The 19,203-nt window shown below is 50.7% G+C and overlaps 6 protein-coding genes across 6 annotated transcripts; 3 read left to right on the forward strand and 3 right to left on the reverse strand.

Moving 5' to 3' along the window:
• Nucleotides 1-67: 67 nt before the first annotated feature.
• PV06_00104 (uncharacterized protein) lies at nucleotides 68-2,273 on the forward strand. Its single transcript, XM_016400570.1, has 2 exons — nucleotides 68-556; nucleotides 616-2,273. The coding sequence occupies exons 1-2, from the start codon at nucleotides 283-285 to the stop codon at nucleotides 1,599-1,601; spliced, it is 1,260 nt and encodes a 419-aa protein (XP_016267623.1). The 5' UTR covers nucleotides 68-282; the 3' UTR covers nucleotides 1,602-2,273.
• On the reverse strand, nucleotides 1,989-4,628 carry PV06_00105 (uncharacterized protein). Its single transcript, XM_016400571.1, has 2 exons — nucleotides 3,931-4,628; nucleotides 1,989-3,885 (listed from the first exon to the last, which is right to left on the reverse strand). The coding sequence occupies exons 1-2, from the start codon at nucleotides 3,979-3,981 to the stop codon at nucleotides 2,896-2,898; spliced, it is 1,041 nt and encodes a 346-aa protein (XP_016267624.1). The 5' UTR covers nucleotides 3,982-4,628; the 3' UTR covers nucleotides 1,989-2,895.
• A 1,410-nt stretch (nucleotides 4,629-6,038) lies between these two features.
• PV06_00106 (uncharacterized protein) lies at nucleotides 6,039-7,005 on the reverse strand (the record flags this gene model as incomplete). The annotated part of the gene is made up of 2 exons (XM_016400572.1): nucleotides 6,039-6,298; nucleotides 6,351-7,005. The coding sequence occupies 2 exons, from the start codon at nucleotides 7,003-7,005 to the stop codon at nucleotides 6,039-6,041; spliced, it is 915 nt and encodes a 304-aa protein (XP_016267625.1).
• On the forward strand, nucleotides 6,787-10,454 carry PV06_00107 (uncharacterized protein; the record flags this gene model as incomplete). Its single annotated transcript, XM_016400573.1, has 3 exons — nucleotides 6,787-8,059; nucleotides 8,113-9,124; nucleotides 9,188-10,454. The coding sequence occupies exons 1-3, from the start codon at nucleotides 7,603-7,605 to the stop codon at nucleotides 10,452-10,454; spliced, it is 2,736 nt and encodes a 911-aa protein (XP_016267626.1). The 5' UTR covers nucleotides 6,787-7,602.
• A 3,378-nt stretch (nucleotides 10,455-13,832) lies between these two features.
• Nucleotides 13,833-15,875, forward strand: PV06_00108 (uncharacterized protein; the record flags this gene model as incomplete). The annotated part of the gene is made up of 6 exons (XM_016400574.1): nucleotides 13,833-13,847; nucleotides 13,919-14,259; nucleotides 14,345-14,982; nucleotides 15,040-15,391; nucleotides 15,453-15,613; nucleotides 15,679-15,875. 6 exons carry the CDS (start codon nucleotides 13,833-13,835, stop codon nucleotides 15,873-15,875), a joined length of 1,704 nt encoding a protein of 567 aa, XP_016267627.1.
• Nucleotides 15,876-16,662: 787 nt separating this feature from the next.
• PV06_00109 (uncharacterized protein) lies at nucleotides 16,663-18,882 on the reverse strand. Its single transcript, XM_016400575.1, has 5 exons — nucleotides 18,623-18,882; nucleotides 18,360-18,560; nucleotides 17,608-18,304; nucleotides 17,085-17,539; nucleotides 16,663-16,996 (listed from the first exon to the last, which is right to left on the reverse strand). The coding sequence occupies exons 1-5, from the start codon at nucleotides 18,845-18,847 to the stop codon at nucleotides 16,826-16,828; spliced, it is 1,749 nt and encodes a 582-aa protein (XP_016267628.1). The 5' UTR covers nucleotides 18,848-18,882; the 3' UTR covers nucleotides 16,663-16,825.
• Between the last annotated feature and the right edge of the window lie 321 nt (nucleotides 18,883-19,203).

The raw sequence follows: 19,203 nt of genomic DNA on the forward strand, positions 1-19,203 counted from the left end.
GTCTCTCGCCACGACTTGAAATGACGCCCATGTCAGTTGAATATTCGGAGTTGACACCGTCTAACCTTCCACCTTAAGGCATACTGTAATGCCGGCTAAACTTCGTGGTTTCTTTACCCATGGGTTTCAAACGTCTACGTCAGGCTGCGATTGTGTATGAGAGTAACAAGCTGGTCAACAACTCTACGAGGCACACGCTCACTGACATCGATTCATTCTTGACAAAATAGCGAACTTTCGGTCAAGCCAACAACCCACAGCACAACAAACCTCGATGCTACCATGGCAGAAGAGTTCAAGAACCCATTGATATCGTCAAAGCCCTCCGACTCGGGACTCAGCGTGTCTCTTCATCCCCTGGCCCTCCTCACAATCTCAGATCATGTCACTCGACATTCAGTGCGGAATCAGAAAGGCCCGATTGTGGGCGCCCTTCTCGGACAACAGACAGGTCGAGAGGTCACCGCGGAACATGCGTACCCGACCGATCTAGTCAAAACCCAAGAGGGAGGGTGGGAGTTCAATATATCATGGATGGAGGCAAGAACTCAACAATGTGAGTCTTTCCCAGACTGCCCTCTGTTGTAACGAAGAGAACTGACGGAAAGAAACCAGACAAGGATGTCCACAAAGCCCCTGCGTTGGATTTTGTTGGATGGTACACACTGGCTCCCGAGTCTGGTCCCTTGCCTGACTTTACCCGTCTTCAACAGCAAGCCATGACCTTCTCCGGTGACACCACCATTCTCCTCGTATTGCACCCTGAAGCCATAGCGGCGGGCGGCGCAACAGGCGGCAAACTCCCAATCACAATCTACGAGAGTGCCTCTGAGACCGAGCCAAGAGACGATGATGGGTCGATGCAGGTCGACGGCCAGGAACACACGTCCCTCCGGTTCAAATCATTACCTTACAGCATCGAGACAGATGAGACAGAAATGATTGCAATTGACTACGTCGCCAAAGGCGCAGGCAGTGCCGCCGCGGTGACCGACTCCAAAGCCACAGGTTCTCCGGCTGGGGCCTCGGAGTCGAAATCGAGCGACAAAAAGGGCAAGAAACGAGCAGACGCAGCAGTCGAGGTGACCAACGGGAGTGAAAGTGCAAATGACAAACTTGACTCTCTCACGCCTGAAGAACAGGACCAGATGGCCAACATGACCACCCGGCTGAACAGCGTCAAGATGCTACAATCCCGCATCGCCCTGATGCGCACTTTCATCCAATCCCTTCCCCCCTCGTACCTCACCGACCAGGAATCGGCCGCCATCACGCCCGACTCGCCCGACCCTGCCCACATCCCACACCTCCGCAACATCCAAGCGCTAATCACGCGCCTCTCACTTATCACCCCCATGGACAGCGCGGCTTCGTCCCAGCCCCTGGCGGAAGCGACACACTCGCAGGCCAACGACGTGGCAATGGCGAAACTGCTCGCGCTACTGGGCCAGGACATCCAGGCTCTCAGCGAATTTGGCCGCAAGTACTCGGCCATCGAAACCGCAAGGAACGCGTTAAGAGCCAAGCATGCCAGCGGCGGATCCAAGACCTACGATGCGCTAGCAGAGGGAGACGGGCATTTCGGTAGAATGGTGATGTGAGGCAAGCGGGCGGGGGCGTGGTGATCAATGATCTCTCTCCCTCTCTCTCTTATGAAGCTTCCACGACTGCTGGTTGTATCTCTTGATGGATTAAGAGATGGTGTTTCTACTGTTGTTGTGGACACGGACGGACGCGGTGCCTGGATCCAAGCGCTTTTTTACAGCAACATGACGTAACTTACGATGACGCAGACCCAGTCGAAAGCAAAGAAACAAAAGGAATAACGAGTGACTTGACGAAAGATGAAATGCGGCATAGCGACGGCGTTCCAGGTTCAAAAGCCACTGAAAAGTGCCTACAAGAAGAGTGTAGAAGTGGTCATACGGGCAGGTTGGTATGACTAGATAGAGCGGCCGCAGGGAGAAATGAATCCACAAAAACTGAACCAAAGCTCAAGCAGTTGATTTGTCATGATGATGATGGTTTATATATTTAATTGATAGGAGTGTAGGCATGGGGAGCAACATTGGCCAGGGATGGAAATGCATTCGTTGACGGCCTCAGCAGGATCTTGGATCCTTGCTGGCCCAATGCCGCGAAGTACATGACTCCATAGACTCTCATCAACATGAACCTCGGATGGATTTCTTGGCAATAGTGAGATGCCAACGTACTGTATCACTCAACAACCTCGACCGTTCAACGATTGAAGGGGGCTAGAGTTTGGCCCGATGTTGCGCGCCCATAGCAAAGCCACCTGAAGTCGTCGAAAAGTGGAAAGTCGTTGAGTGGCACCTTACATTAACGGTCCGTTTGTTGACGAAGGTGCAGTCCCGGCAATCCGAGACACTTGTGGACACCTTTGATGAGATCTGCATCGCAGATCGTAAGAATTTCGGTACGCTGCGTCTGAAACCATCGCTCACACTCCTCCTACCATATTAGAAATAGTCTGTATACTCTTTATGACAACCGCGGAAGAAATTCATGCTTCTTTCCACCGCATCTGCCCGGCTCGTTCCATCCCTCCCGTGTGCGACCGAGCGGACTTTCCGGCAAATATCGAGCCACTCTCCTCCGTTTGCTTACGAAAAATATCAAATCGCTGATCTTTGAAGTCGTATACCAAGGTCGTAAAAAGTCTGATGATTGTTTAAACACGTCATTTTTGGCATGAAGGATGCTCGACAAAAAGCTTTTTTTGACATGCATCGTGTGTGTGTTCTTGTGACCACGCTGGATCTGTAAACCCTGACTGAAAAGGTTGTATTATGACGTAAAATCCTGAACGCCGGCGCTTCCATGAACATTATAATCGAGTAGTGTTGTTGTTGATGAATGTAATACGGGTCTTCAGGTGACTAGAATATCGACAGGCCTTTGCCTTCTTGAGAACAATCGAAGTCGGAACCGCTTTTTGGGAAGGCTTTCGGTCTGGGTTTGCACTGACGCTTGTCGTCCTGCTGGTGCGGTTGATGTCCTTGGTCTGGCAGCAGCTGGGCTGTGATCAATGGTTGTTACAGGAGGTGCTGATGCAGTCGAGAGGTTTCTATTGTCCATGGTGCTTTTCTTCTTGCGGATTGTCTTCATCAACCGACTGATGTGTGGCTGTTTCTCATCTTCGGTTTGAACTTGCTCTAGAGGTGGTGGAGGCAACTTTTTGTTCAAGTCCGGCACGGAGAAGCTCGGGTCGCGAGGAACGTCCATGGACTTGACGGCTCTAGTCCGTAAAGGTGAAGAGTCTGAAGGAACAATTCGAAGGGTAGCTCTGGCGGGATCTGCCTCGGTAGATGCTTTACTCAAGTCGATCGTCCTCTGTAGACCAGAATTCGATGTTTTCCGACTCTTTGTCACGGACACTGTCTCGTTTCGCAGGCTGCTGCCAGCTCGTTTTGCACTTGCCGCAGATTTTCTTGTGGTGTCAGAGAATCGTCGAGTGCTCGCTCCAGGCGTAAATCCAGCACTAGTCAATGGCGTCGAGTAATCATCTGCACTCGAAAAGGTGTCGCGATGGGAAACGTCCGAGGAGATTGCAGAGTCGACATGAAGATCCAGAATATCGTGTGTCACGTTGGTATCCGACCTTTGTGGTGCCTTGGACTTTTGTTCTTGTTTCACAACCTTTTCTGCTGGTGGCCTGCCTTCGTGGATCTGTGCTGCGAGGTATTTGAGAGGATCTTCCGACATGTCGTCCGAGTGTTGTACATTGGCGAGCATCAGTGCGCACATTCGCTTCAGTTCGCCCTCCTCTTGATCCGTCAACATCTGCCTTTCAATCAATGGAGAGTCGGGGATAAAGTGAGGGTCGTCGGCTTCTCCGCGATACTTTTTCGGGATCAAGGACTAATCATGGTTAGGAGAAAACGACCAAGTAGGCTGTGAGCTAACCAAGGAGTCTGTCTGCAGACGAAGCTGCTTGGTGGTGCTGGTCGTGGCCATTGTACCAAATACTGCCCGGAACACAAGGTGTACGGACGTTCAGTGGTAGCAGAGAAAGACGTTGGTACCGCGCACGGGGTTTTCTGTGATATGAGTTTGGTACAATTCGTGTCTTTGCGATCTGAGGCTGCGCTGCACAACACAATTAGAGATTTGGCTTGCTGTGTACCTTGGTAGGCGGGCTGGCGAGTGGCAGCTTCGTCAAACCACCAGGGTCTTGGAAGAGAATAAGAGACACGGGCAAGAAGGAACGAAGGAGCATATCAAAAGATGAGCCAGCTGCGGCTGCGGCTCCCGGTCACGAACATCTAGTCAGCGCAACGTTTCACCTTGAGAAAGAGCTGAGTTCGTGAAGGCCGTATCTCAAGTGGGCCAGAAGTGAGCATAGTGAGCAGCTCAGCCAGGGTGGCTTGCTCGACCAACGAGATGGTACAGTCCACAATTGACCTATCTCATCCCCAATCGAGGTTTCAGGACCGTGAAAAAGACTAAGCGAGGCTGGACTTCGGGTGACTGTGGTAAGGACTGGTGTGATGGCTTGAGCAATGATTGGCACTGGAAATTGGACAGAAATTGACATGGCGGGCACCGAGGCCGAATTAGCGCGCACTTCAAGAATCAAGCAAGCGAGGCGAGATGGAAACGATAGGAACCGACAGGATCATTACTAGGTGTACTATTAGTTAGATCCGGCGCGTCGATTATATTATCTAAGCCTGACACCGTTGGTCTTGGTGTCTCGAAGCATCTTCCGGCCATTTACTAGGAGTGCGGAGTATCGTTACATATCCCTCCTTTCTCTGAACAGTACTGTACAGTAGCACTTTAGGGAGACCCTGAATTTCACCTTTTTGGACGTCATCTCGATTCGACCGAAACCGGGAAATATCCTCGCAGTCGTTTGCTGTTCCATGGAGACTAGTACGTCACACCAAATCTCCGATCCGACCACAAATCTGGTATGGATCTTTGGTGCTACGAAATCAATAGACTCAAGAATGCTTTACCCTTTCACTCTTTCTTGACACAGACGCTGAGCTTACGCGTTGGTCACAGCTTATTGTTCGTTAACTGTACGAGTACATGTCAGCGACGATCTTGGTCAGCCTGGTGGCAAAACCCTTTCACAAGTACGAGTTGGAGGCTTTCGAATCAAAGCAATTCGGTAATCAGCCTAACCGGCCGATTTATCGTCTCTATTCGAACGGTCTTCGCGAAGCAAGTCCCTTGAACAGAGTAGTCGTGGGTGCTATAGTGGCACTCGAGGATACTCGTACGGCGGAACGAGAGAGACCCGCCGGCATCAGAGATTACTGTATCTCTCTCTGGGGGCCCAATTTTGCCATATACCTCCATGCTGGACAACCCTCGTGCGGCTTTAAGGAATACACCAGTCACTTTGACATTGTTTCAAAGTGTTGGGCCGTAGAGGACAGTGCCGCCACAGCTGGAAGATGATTCCAAGCACAATTCTCCTCGATTGCTTGCCAAAGGTGCAAAACAATAATCTGGTGCCTTGCAGCTTTTGGTTCCTCTCCTCCCCTTATCAGCCTAGCGCAACCCCACAACCACGTGAAAAAAAAAACTTGTTTCCATATTGAATTTCTACCCACCGCCACACAAACAGACGCCAAAATGGCCAAAAAAACAATCAACAATTAGGATTCGCTGCTCGTCACCGACGCAACTACTAACTAATCGGCTTGTGGCTTAAGTACGGCTGAGCGAACGGGAAGCCCTGCTTTCCACAACCTATGGTCGATTGCGAAAGGAAGTCTCTGAAACTATAATATATCCCTTTCGGATCTTCCATATAGATCACTGTTCGGCGGTACGTATCCGCTAAATGCAGTACTACTCAAGAACGTGAGAAAATTCCCTTTCTACCTAAAATATCCACCCTGCTAACAGTTTGTCCTTTTAGCAAACACTCATTTCAGATTGTTCGTAATGAAGAGAAGCGAGAGCAACATCGTCGTTCCACGCCAGTCGTGTACAATTACAGGGCATTACAAGACTGGTATGCTCGCTCGCCATAATTACTCTTCCTTTTTAGTTTAATGGAGGCAGTGAAGGACTTTCTGTTTCTTACCAATCTCTTCCCGCATCTTGATCATATCATCGCAGGATGTTAGCCTCTTCCGCTCATCAGCAGTACCTTGGCCTATTGATATCCGCGAGAGAGTTGAGTGCGTCTTCGGAATGGTCGTGTTCATTGACAAGTTCGTCATCGAAGTCCTAGACGAGTTCTTTTCTTCGCTTGGTGACTCCCGCTCCTCATGGAAGAGATTGCTTGGATCGGTCGGATCGTTTGAGACTTGAAGAATTTCAATTGACCTACTTGGCCTCATTCAATCATTTGGACTTACGAGAAAGGCAGTCAAAGAGATTCAACAAGTTCCTAGCCGCCCTCGCCTGCTGAGCACGTGAGAAGGCCGGTATGATTATCTCTTCATACCAATTTTCATTCATGACAATGGCCTCCCACTTCCAATGACCTACGACCTCACCGGGTGTGACCTCCCACAAGCAAATATAGTGATGGCTATATCCAACATTGATGTAAGGGTCACGGACGTTGTATTCCTCCATCTCGCGACCGACGTTAAGTACGGGTAGACCCTTTCGAATACGTTCGTCTGGGTCGATAACGGTCAGAGTAAAGGGTCCTCGATGCCGTCGCCCTCTCAAGCTTGCAAGACGCTCGACCTCGTCAGGCGAGTCTGTGAATGAGATATGAGGAGTTGGTGTCCAGTTGCCGTGATCGATGTGAATGTTCAATGAAGTTTGTCGAGATATAAAGGTGTCAAGCCGTTCAGGTCTCGCTCTTGACCTCATACGACCATTTTCATCAGGTTGGCTTCCTGAATGGCGGTCCAGGAGCCTAAGCAGTGGCCTGTTGAAAGGCCCTAAACGACGCCCTCGCCATGGATGTCGCTCCTCTTCTGTTCGGAATACGGTCCTTGACGGAGAGTTCAACAGTTCTAAAACCAAGTCGGAATTGAAAGCGGCGTCGTCCTCCATGGCTGAAATGGTTTCTGCTGTAATGAGGACGCACACTCTGGGGATGTCCACCGAATAAAGAAAATGATCTCAAAGGATGTTGCTCTCCGCGATCAGCAAATTCCTTTGTCCAAAGTATTGACTGACCTAGATCTAGAATGAAGCAATGACGAGGTTTTTAATATCAACGAGACATGCTGACGGGAAGTACTTTGCATGCATGATCATCACCTGCGGATGGTGGCGTGGACCATGGCAGATTCTTTCAGCCTCATACGGCGTTCACTGCCCAGGCCACCTGACCTTTTGCATTCAGTCTATAGCCTGAATGGGCAACCAATATGTCCATTGCAGGCTTCTAATGGTTGATATTAGCCAGTCCCAATCTATGAGGACGGCCATGCTAGTCGATGTCGCCGGTGAGGTGAGATTGACAAGACCACCTGCATGATTATCACATTTTATCCGTCAATAAGATCATCTTTCACACCCCCTTTCCGTCACGACATCGGATTGCAGACGTGGCAAGATGCGATTGGGCGGTGACACTCGACCTCGAAGGACAGTTCCGGTGAGTCAACAACATCACCACTTACCATTTGATCGCTGCCTGTCTAGATGGATAAGTCCGAGATCAAGAAAGCTGCCGACCACACGTACGGTGAATCCATCGCTCGTGTTGTCTGGGCAGCGCACATTCTCTCTTATCTGACCGGGGAACAAAGCCATGCCGAAACTCTGCAGTCCGAGACTGGTGACGAGGACGAGGACGACTCCGATGGAAGTGAATCGGACGCAGAAACAGACAAATGGTCAGATCTCACAAGCGCCGACAAACATATTCGTTCTAAATTTCTTGATTGTGTTGCTGAGCTACTGTCGCCGGAGAACGGCTGGGATCATGTTGTTGCTGTCGGTTTGCTGGAATGTGAGGATTTCATCGAGATTGACGTGGCGAGAAATGACGGATTTCACGCTGTCAAAAGTCAGCAAGGCGGAAGTACTCGTGCTGAGGGTGCTGGTCTACAGTATATTGAACATCTACGGGAATACCTATCATCCATACTCGATCAGGGTGTGAATCTCTATGAACTCTTTTGTTGCGCATGTCTGATTTTACGCCTACAGATCTCTGTGAACAGTCTGCGATGTCTTCGAGCTGGTTTGAACCTATTGCCATCGGATTCAATTGTAAGAGGATCGATTACTGGCTACGCGTAGCAAGACGTTGCATCCTCTGCGAACACCCGTTTAAGGCTCCCAATGAAAAACTCGGCCCAGGATTCAAAGAGGCGGTCAAAACATGGACCAATATGGAAGAACTCCTCAGACATACGAGCTCCTCCGGGCTAGCTGTCTCTAAGGAAGAGATCGTTCGCTGCGCGTACGAATGCATATCATCCATGGAGGTACATGACCTACTTGAAACGTCTTGCAGAGATAAGGTGGGACCCAAGTTGTGGAGAGCGCTCAGGTCTATTGCGAGGCCAGTGTCTAACTGTCGACTTCTCGCGCGCATTGCAAGTCACGTCGTGCAATTGCGGACGGTCAAGGTCTGCCCTATACCGTCTGGGCCAGAGACAATTCTCACACCCGAATACCTCATTGACATCACTGACGCTTTGGATCGATTGGTGTCCGTCTCGCTTGCGGGCCCTGCCCTCAAAAGGGTCACCTCATTCAGAAAAAGATTCAAACAAGCTTGTGCACGGCCACTTAGAAGTCATGCTGAAGTACAACTGTTTCTGCATTACGAGGACGGCCTTTGTCGAGCGCCGAGCATTGATTATTTCGGATGTAGCAAAAAAAGTTGCTTTCTGTGTGAGGGATTTCTCCGGGCTTTGCCTCTTCCTATATCCACTCGAGGACGACATGGCATCTGCTATCGGGCTTGGGGGGTGCCTTTCTCGAAATCCGACAAAGTTGTCATTGCACTTGAGGAGCTTGGGAACAATCTGGCTTCCCGAATTGAAAAGTATCTGAAAGGTCAACTTAGGAGTTCAATCCTCAATCAGGTCCCCCAATCAGCTTTTGTGTCCGGCCTCTCAAGTTCGTCTTCGGAAGAACTGCGGTGGAAGAAAGAAATGGTTGACTCTGTTAAAGAGGATCAAAAGTCACGTCAAAAAGAGCGTCGCATACTGTAAGTGAAAGTCCCTGATCGCGCGGATTGTCTGTGCCCGAGGCTGATGATTCTGGCCTTTAGGGACGGACGAGTCTCGACTACCAAGCCCGCCACCACGTTCGCCGAAGCATTCGAGACCTACGAATCTTGCGTAATGTGCAACTCATCGCCGGCCAAACTTTGCGCTCGATGTAAAGCTTGCCATTACTGTTCTCGCGATTGTCAGAGAAGTGACTGGCCCTGTCACAAACTTCTTTGCAAAGACATGTCGAGCCAAGCTCCTCGACCATCTCTAGCTCATAAACGTGCGATCCTCTTTCCCCAGAACGAAGCCAAGCCTTTCCTTGTCTGGGTGTTGTGTAGTCGCAATGTTGACTCACAGAATGAAGACGATGAACGGCAGGTGGAATACGAAACCGCTGGCATTCAACCTCTCCTCGGAATGGACAAACCCATCTTTGGCACTGTCCCCATTGAGCGGAATTGTAAACGTGCTAGAAATCTAGGCTCTAGGAGGTTGACTCTGACATTTCGCGATGCCTTCTTGAAAGATGGCTCCACGATTAATCGCGGTATTCTCAACTCGGTCAAGTTGTCTGGGACAGTCCATCACAGTTGGTGCGGCCCTGTTGTTGCAATGCGGGAGACCCTGAATGGTCGGTACGAGGACATTACTTTAGATGATTTCCGGCACGAGGACATTACTTTAGATGATTTCCGGCACGTCATTGACTACTTTGTGACGTACAACAAATCCGAAACACCCGAGATCACTGCCCCTCTGGACCACAAGTGCACAGGCAGGACTATCCGGGGGGTGAAAATCTGTTGTTACGGGGAAAACAAGCTTCATGGGGCCGAGCCATACATCCCAGTGGAAGTTGAAGAGATGCATCCTGCCCGCTCTCTACTTTCAGTTGACAGGAACATCTCACCCATCTCAAAGCTTCTTGAAAGCCCTCTCAGGTTATGGAGGTTCGCTGAAAGTCAAACTTGGGTTGACACGCCTGGCTGGAACTACAACATGTCGCCTGAGGGTAACCAAGACGCTGCATTGCTGATGACAGAGACGGACCTTGGAAATGAATTTTGGGGATGGGCGCCTTTGTCATGGAATATCGATATTGGCAATGTATTGGTCATTCGCGCAGATGGTACCGATCTTTACGTCGATGAGTTGAGGCTAATGTGTTATTTCATTCGTCGAAAACTTCGCCCAAAGTTCGAGGACGCGTTAGGGATGACTTCCGTCTTGCGAACGAGGAGTGAAGTTTTAAACTTCATTAATCGCGAGAATTTGGAAAAATGTAAGGCTGAGATGGCCAAGGATCTCAGCTCTTACCTTTGAATACTCTGTCTATATTTTTCACAACAATTAGCTGATACAGACGCGCAGCCAGAATGTACCGAAGGAATTGATATTTCTACTTGCACTGACGCTGCCGTTGTGGGCTTCAAGATGTAGGCACCTCGCCCATTTCCAGACCTGAATTATTCGCTGACTTTTTCACAGGAGCAACGGCGAGTAGCCAAAAGCTTATGTGGTGAAGAAATCATCTACGGTCACATCCGAAGAACTTCAAGATTTCATCAAGGCCCGTCTCTCCAAGGTGAAATGGCTGACAGCGGGAGTGGAATCCATCGAAGCCATCCCTCGAAACAATACAGGCAAAATCGTCCGTCGTCGGCTCAGTAGTGGCGACTATACGAATCATAGTGCATTGACCGCAAACGGAGGGCCCAAACTGTAGGCGGCGAAAGCATCGACTCAGACATCGACCACTTTTTGGAACCTCTGAGGCCAAGAGGACGTGGAGCGTGAAAGAGGTCAAGTCACCTACCAGGAGCCTGAGGCTGCTGTCAGAACAGGTCCATCAGGCGAGATGGGCACCATCACCATCCGCAACTGTACACCTTCTATACAACTATTTAGTCTCTCTTTATGACCTACACTACAGCTCAGTTTCTCTAGAACACTTTCTCGCTCCAATTGGTGTCGTAATCATAGAATACAAGGAGTGGATTACAAGGAGTCGAACTTGCCCATCGGGAAACACGCCAATTTGTGAGTGGAATCGAGTGTCTACAGTGGCACATGAGTCTTGTCTGATAGAACTACGACCTCGGTCGCATGTGCCCAATCAACGACCAAGGGGAAAAAAGGGGCTCGGGCACAAGGTTCGATGCCCCAGAGGGCTTCGGTTGGCGGTTGAACAGCCGACTCGGCCCCAAACACCAACTTTGGCCACTCATTGGCCGCCTTGTCCACTTCGGCTGAGCCTTGCTCAGCCTGATAACATCGGCTTCGGCCAAAAATGCATTCTGACGGTCTCCACTTTCAGACCCCACCCGTATGAAAGGGGACACCTATGCACTTGTTGGTGAATGGCAAATCATGTTGTCGCTTACATATTTGTGCGGGTAGTTAACAGTACTACAGTAGTCTCTTAGACTTGTTTTTCCACCATAAGAAACCTCTTGCTTCCAACCTTGAGCCACAACATTTATTTGCGAAGCTTCAGGTAGCCTATGCAAGCGGTACATGGGTGAAAGATGTCTGCACAGTCCGCCCGAGTCGTAACATATTGCAGTGTCTGGAAACTGGGCATCGGCCATCAGGCAGCCATCCCCCTTGCCATGTTCATCGACCCTGACTTTTAGCAGGCGATACTTCCATCCACTGAGTAGACTGCGCCGGTGATAGAGCTCGCTTCGTCACTGAGAAGAAATGCAATGAGATTGATAGGCTCTTCTAGTTGTTCCAATTGTCTGGGAGCCATGCTTTTATGACTGGTGGTGACAGGATCTCCGGATTCTGTTCCTCCGTCTTCCTCTAGAAGTCTTTCGGTCAAGGCGGTGCGGATCGGGCTCCTACCATCACCTCAATCAGCACAGGGTCCCAGAAATCGGAGTCAGTGTCACATCCGAGAGTCACATAAACAGCACAAATCACTTACGGGGCAACCGCATTAACCCTGATTCCATGTGGTCCGACATCTTTGGCCACCGTTCTAGTCAGGCCAATGACTCCATGCTTACTCGCCGAATAGGCCGAGATGCCATTTCTTCCCACGACGCCCGCAAGGCTGGAAACATTGACTATGGAAGCGCCTTCTTTTACGACGCGCAGCTGTGCCCGAACGCAGTACATGAGACCGGTCAAATTAATGGATAGAATGTAGTCCCACTCCTCGTCCGTGGTGTCGACAAGGTCTGAAGGCAAGTATGTCTTGCCCTCCATAGAAGCCAGGTTTGCTGCTCCGTCGAGTCGACCAAACCTCTGCACAGTTGACTCGATCCAATCTTCAACCGCTTGACTCGACGAGACGTCGACCTTTATGCCTATAACCTCGGCCCCAGTCTTGCTGATTTCCGACACCACCTTCTTCAAGCTTTCACCTTGCACGTCCGCCAACGACAACTTGGCACCGAATGAAGCGCAGATAAATGACAACTCCTTCCCAATCCCAGACGCGGCCCCTGTGATTGCGATGACTTTCCCTTGTAAGCTTCCCATCTCAACCACGGTTTGAACTAGGAGGAACACTGCTGTTCTCAAGCTTGCGTTGGTCCAACGCAGGGCTGACAGGGTGTATACTGTGGCCTGGGTTAGGGACAGGCGAGTGTCGCGACATTCAATGTCGGAAGAAATGATATGTGAGCATCCAGAGTGAGTACATACTGTAAGGCAAGGAGCGGCACGGAGATTCCACCCACGACAAAATTCGGCCGACCCGAAAACTTCGGCACCGAGAGGTAGCCGGCCTGGGATGCAAGATTCAATTGCTGGTGAGGTCTGCCAATGCCAAAAGATCGGAAATTGGACGAAGCCTATACCTCGTGCTTGAAGATCAAATAGCTGTTTGTATGCGCTGTCGCATTAATGAATGGTAGGGAAAGCTTCGACCTGTCCTCGTGCAAAAGAAGCCTCTTTTGGCCTGCCAAACCCGTTCACCTTGTGACACCACCGCGGAGGTGGGCCCCCGGATTGAGCGACTCTCTCTGGACACCATCCTGCAAGCCTGGACGCTGACTTTGGGTCCAGGCTTGCCCAGTCTTGCCCAGCCTTTGTCGTCCTTCTGTGGGTCTTAGTCGTGGCGAACATCTACTGAGGGTTTACCCAACTCCCACCCACATCGTCTCTCCTTCACAACACTACTGAGCAGGGCCTCTGATCTCGACATCCCACCATGAGGACCCTATATACAGTGGAACATCCACGAGCAGTGGGAAATGAAGACGACCAAGCGTCTGCATTTCTTTCTGAGGGTCCTGGACCTCGAAAAAGAGGGAGAGCTTGCATTTCTTGCCATGAGCGCAATCTCAAGAGCAACGCCTCAGGCCTGGGATTTCCTTGCACACGCTGCATAAACACCGGCAGAACAGCAAATTGTACCCCATTTCCCGAAAGACCCAGATTGTACGCCAAAATATCTTCCGCAAACCTCGCAGGACCTTCCCCTCTGACGCGTAGATTAGCTTGAGACGTGGGCGAAAGAACTTAGGCTCAGGACGCTTAGATTTTGGAGTTGAAAGACAAGCTCAGATCTTGCACTCAGACAGTCAGACAGGCGACCCAGTGCGTGGTTGTCCAGCATGTATGCATTCGTGTTTTTTGGGATCTAATCCGACTTTTAGGAGCCCTTGGCCGACGTGAACCCTTCCACCCACGACCCACAAGATATGTTTGACTTTGCAAAGAATTTTTCGGCAGAAGACAACAGCCATGGCACAAGGACCGGTAAGCCTCTTCAATCCCCTTCTCCTTCTTTCCGGCTGTCACTTTTGCCGTCACTGACCAGGTATGGCGAGGCAAAAGCAACGAACGGACCGTGCGTAGCCGTGGAAGAAGAAGATGCTCATCTGCAGATGTATCGTGAGATTTTCCAATGGCCTGTTGATGTCGTATCGCCTACGCGATTGGCACAGCGCGAAACTGGACGAGAGGTAATCGAGCTGCTGGAAGGCCAGCATTCGATCGCAATTCTAGGCGAGGCGTTCGGACACAATCAGCAAGGGCGACTCGTACGCATCGTCCTCAAAGACCCCGGTGGCCCTGGTGATCAGCCACGCAATCATCCTCAGTTGGATGCAATTGATTATCGGTACCTTCAGCAGAAAAGTGCTTTCAATCTGCCTCCACGCGAGGCACGGTAGGCAGAGTCTCCCCTCCCCTCTCCCGTCGGTCTCGTCCATGGAGCACCCCGAACCACAGAAGCCGAGCTAATCACGTAGCAGCGACCAATTGGTTCGCTTGTATTTCGAGCACGTCTATCCGTACACGCCCGTCCTTGATCGGGAGGATTTCATGCGAGAGTACGACGCCGATCGAAGCTCACACTTTGTCTTATCGGCAATGCTGGCGAATGCCATGCCCTATGCGTCTGACCAGCTATTGATCCAAGCTGGATTCTCACATCGCTTAACTGCGCAAAAGTCATTCCGATCTAATGCTCAATTACTATATAACTTTTGCGCCGAGAGGAGACCGCTCCGTTTACTACAAGGGTCCTTGATCCTGAGCTGCCTGAGTCCGTCATTCTCGCCAGATCGGGACTTTCGCTACTGGCTCACGAATGCGGTTCGCCTGGCAATCCAGATGGGCTTCCACCGAGAACATGTTTTGAAAGCTGTGGCTCCGTCCACAGCAAGGCTGATACGCCGGATCTGGTGGACCCTCTATAACAGAGATGTTCTCTTGAACGCCTCAGGTCACTATACCGTCCGAAAAATTCGTGACTACGATTTTGATACAAAGGGCTTGACGGAAGATGACTGGGAACAAGGCTTCCCCGAACCGACACACCCTCTCTTGCCTGATGTCAGTCGCATACAGAAGCTTTGCTTTCTCGAGACTTGCAAGTTATCGGTGATGAGTATGTATTTCTCCGGCCACTTGGGATAGCAACAGCAGCTAACTTTCAATTCTTCAGGTGCAAAGTTCATTCAAACCTTTCGGACGGCAGGCGTAACACCTTCGCAGGACGCCTGCACGAGGGTGGAAGATGCGCTGATGGATTGGCGGTGGTCCCTCCCAAACGAACTTCATCTTGAGGTCGTCCGCAAGTGGACTACCGAGAACATGTGGATCATGTTACTGAAGGTGTTCAGCTACCGACTCGAATGCTTGCTCTACCGTGCGTTGCGCCAGCGGTACAAGGCTTGCAACGAGGAGGACAAGGCAGCGGAAGCCGCTCGCAAGCAACAAAACGCCTTATTCGAGGTGGACACTGTCATTCAACGGGTATTCCAGAATGGAATCGCCAACTGGTTCCCGTTGTCGCTGTAAGCTTTTGTTATCTGCAGTCTCCGGTCTCTCAAGCCACCCTGCTAATGGTTCATCTAGAACAACCTCTGTCTCTTCGATACTGGCATTGAACATTGAAAGCGCTCTCGAACAAGGAATCGGCCCGGCGCAGGAATTCATGATCAAAGCTCGCATCCAGACGGGACTGGCATGTATGCGCGAAACCTGGGAGTACTGGGGGGCGGTGAAGTGGACTCTCCGTATGTTCGAAGCGGTCGTCGAGCAGGCAGGACTTGAACCCAATTCGACCGCCAGGCTATGCCAGAGACATACTCCGCGAATGCCACCGACCGTCTCAGAACCCCTCAATTTCAAATCTCAGCTGCTGAGCCACATGACTTGTTCGACTTCGAGGTCGATGACCTGTGGGGCTCTCTGGTGTCGAGAGACGACGGATGGGTCCAAGACTTTATGGGTTCAAATACCTTCGGGAATGAGACGCGCCCGCCTCCGGCACAGTAGCTGAGGCTTACGCAGACTCTGGATGCTTATCTTGCAAATTGATCAGTCCCAATGCTCGCCGCGGTTACCTGACTGCATGCTCTGAGGGGGGCATGTGCTGAGCTCGAGCGGTTATGAAATTGACAAACGATGCAACGACGTTCTGAAGTTTGGAGCCCGTGGCCAAAGGCTAAGAAGTTTTCGTGGTAGAAGTACCTGGTCAATCGACCTCACTTTGTGCTGAACAGTCACAAGGCATGATGCTGACTTGAGCTTGGAGAACGACGACTGTGCGTGGATTCTGTACAGGAGTAATCTTCGACCTAAACGTTCGATCAATTCCCGTTAGCCTGGTCGAAGTGTACATTCGGCATCTTTGAAGTCGCACAAAAATCACTGATCTTAGACGTGGGTGGACTTTGTAAGTGGTCGGCTATCGGCCGTCGAGATCAAATCCTCGGTTTACAGTCGTAGTAAACTACCCAGATGCCGTTGTTGTACCACCCCATCGGCTCCAGCACACCGAGGAACGTCCTGTGCTCGCCGGCTCGGAGATTTCGTGGGAAAGACTGCCGCAATCGGCCGTGACTTGAGTTCTTTGCATGTGGTTGACTCGGCCTGGGAGAACCGACACAACGTTTGTTGGCCGCGTGGGTCCGGACTTCCCCCCTCCGCAACAAGGTGTTGCAGAACATGCCGGGAGAGAGGGCGTGTGTCGACTCTCATCCTGAGAAAGAAGAAGTCTTGTTGGATGACGAAGTGTTTAGTGTCACCGTTGGTCTATCTGCGTATCTGATACACACGATAACTCGCTATCCATGCTCTAATTTCAGTGGTGAATGGTTTTCCACGTCATCCTCTAAGCCCCAACGATAATTGAAACTCTTTTACTGTCTCCGACCTTCGATGGAGATGGAGATGGGAACGGCTTGTTGCACTCAGATTTTCCTGCCTGTGACTGTGTGAGGGTCTCACACGTCTTGCTGAGCGACCTTTTCTGGACTGTTACTCTTGATGTCCTTACTTGACGACCTTGCGGTGCCTTCCAGGCTCGCCGTCTTCTTAGATTTGTCTCTGATATCCTTCCATTCGATACCAAACGCGAGGATGAATCCTAAAATGGTCGCTGCCATGGAAGCATACTGTTGGGGAATGACCTCAAGATGTCAGCCTCGTAGTAACACAAAAAGTAGCCGACCATTCTGCGGCGGTGGATGGGGAGCTCCTTACAAACACAGCAGTGATTGCCTTGTTATAAGACCACAGGACCGAGTCTAGCTTCTCAGGAAAGCTGGCCTCCGTCACCTTCCGGGCATGGCCAGTCCCGGCATTCAGTAGTAGTTGCATCTGGCCGCTCCTGAGACCTGCATGGTGCTTGAGAGATTTCACCAGCTGATTCTGGAAGATTGCTAATCCAATGCTCTGGAACACTGAACCTCCAAAATACTGGAAGAACGCTGCGGTGGATAAGCCAACAGGAATCAGCCGTGGAGAGGAGGCCAGGCACGCTTGGACCGAGAGAAGCGGTGCCTGCATCGCCGTGCCTCCAATTCCTTGGAAAACTATGTACGTGATCCACTTTGCATGTGGAGTTGACGTGGTGAGGGTAGTGTAGAGCCCTGCGGCGATGGCCATGAATCCAATGCCGATGAAAAACCAGGGGTTGTAGTAGCCCGTGCGATTGACTGGGCCACGGATGTCAGTGTATTTCTCCTTTTGGTCAAACCTCCAGTGACCTTTCGGTTGTACTTACTGATCAGACCCGCCGAGATCGAAGCAACAATTTGCGTACATACCATGGGTAGTGTCATGACACCACTGTGAAGTGGACTGGCACCTTTGATGATCTGAAACCACTCGGGTATGTAGTAGTTGTTGAGGAGGTACCCACCAAACATCAAGGTACTGAACAGACAGCTGAGGAGGATTGAGCGCTGGAAAAGGATCGAGAAAGGAATCATGGCTTTGTCACCTTGACGGTATTCCCAGACGAGGAATATGGTGGCGAGGACAGCAGAGCCGCAGAACAGTCCTATCACCGTGGCCGACTTCCACGGATATTTTTGACCACCCCATTGTAATGCCAAAAGGGTCATGACAATCGTTGGTATGAATATTAAGCATCCGATGGTATCAATCTGCCGTACCTTCTGCATCAGAGGTTTCTTATCCGAGTCTCTTTCGGGCGGTCTGAAGAGCAACGCCAGTGCGACTAATGTTACTGCACCAACGGGAAGGTTGATGTAAAAGCACCATCTCCAGGATACCGACGTTGTTAATGCACCTCCTATGATTGGACCAGTGATGGTAGCTACCCCAAACAGAGAACCTAGTGCAGATGTATAGAGCGGCCGCTTGGAGAGAGGTGCCACGACGGCGAGGATGGAGAGGCCCCCAGAGAAAATTCCAGCCGCTCCGGCACCAGAGACCGCTCTGCCAAGGATAAACATCTGAGGGACGTCAGTACATGAGACTTGTGACCAAACCGATGGAATCAGCGCTCACCGGAGAACTAACAGCTGCCCCACAAAGCGTGGAGCCGAGAAGGAAAATGCCAGTGAAGACGAAAAAGGTCCATTTCAGCGAAAAGTTTGTGTACATTTTCCCGGCCATGGGCTGCAACGAACACATGCACAGAGGGTAGGCAGCTCCATACCAGCCAATATCTGTGGTAGAGTTGAATCGTGCTGTGATATAAGGGATGGCCTGCGATGAGAAGTTAGCTATCGTGGAGCTTTCAGGTGAGATGAGACTGGGAGTGACCGTACAGTGGCCACTACCGATATATCAAGAGCGAATAGATAGATAGCAAAGCCTATCCCTGCGATGACAAGATAAAGCCTCGAGCCGGTCAAATAGTGATCAGTCTCTGTATTTGTGGTTTTGGTAGTCACTCGACTCGTTTCGACTGTGGCGACGTCGTCAGTGCTTGATTCTGCCATTGAGATCTGCGGCCGTTGCTTGTTGCGCCAGAACATGGCTTTGAGCTGCATTTCCTGAAGGGAAACGGGTAGGCAAGGAGATACGAAATGAACTCGCAACGAGAAACCCTAGAGCTTTTGAAAAGGACGAGGACTTGTTGTTGAAACAGAGAAAGGTAAGTGAAGGCGAAGCAGAGAATATAAACACTTCATCTGTTGATGGAACCAGGATCATAGTGGACTTTCGCACGTAAATGGAAACGCGTCAAGGGAGAATCATCCTTATTTTGCGAGAGCCACAAACCACCGGAGTCATTTCCAGGTGTCATTGAAGGGCACGGGAACGGCATGATGGTTGTCTGAAAAGTGTAGCCGGGGTGATATAATAGAGAGACTGTTACGGAGAGTGAATGCCCGTTCGCAGGATG

This window comes from Exophiala oligosperma (genome assembly GCF_000835515.1).
Source record: "Exophiala oligosperma strain CBS 72588 unplaced genomic scaffold supercont1.1, whole genome shotgun sequence".
NCBI lineage: Eukaryota > Fungi > Ascomycota > Eurotiomycetes > Chaetothyriales > Herpotrichiellaceae > Exophiala > Exophiala oligosperma.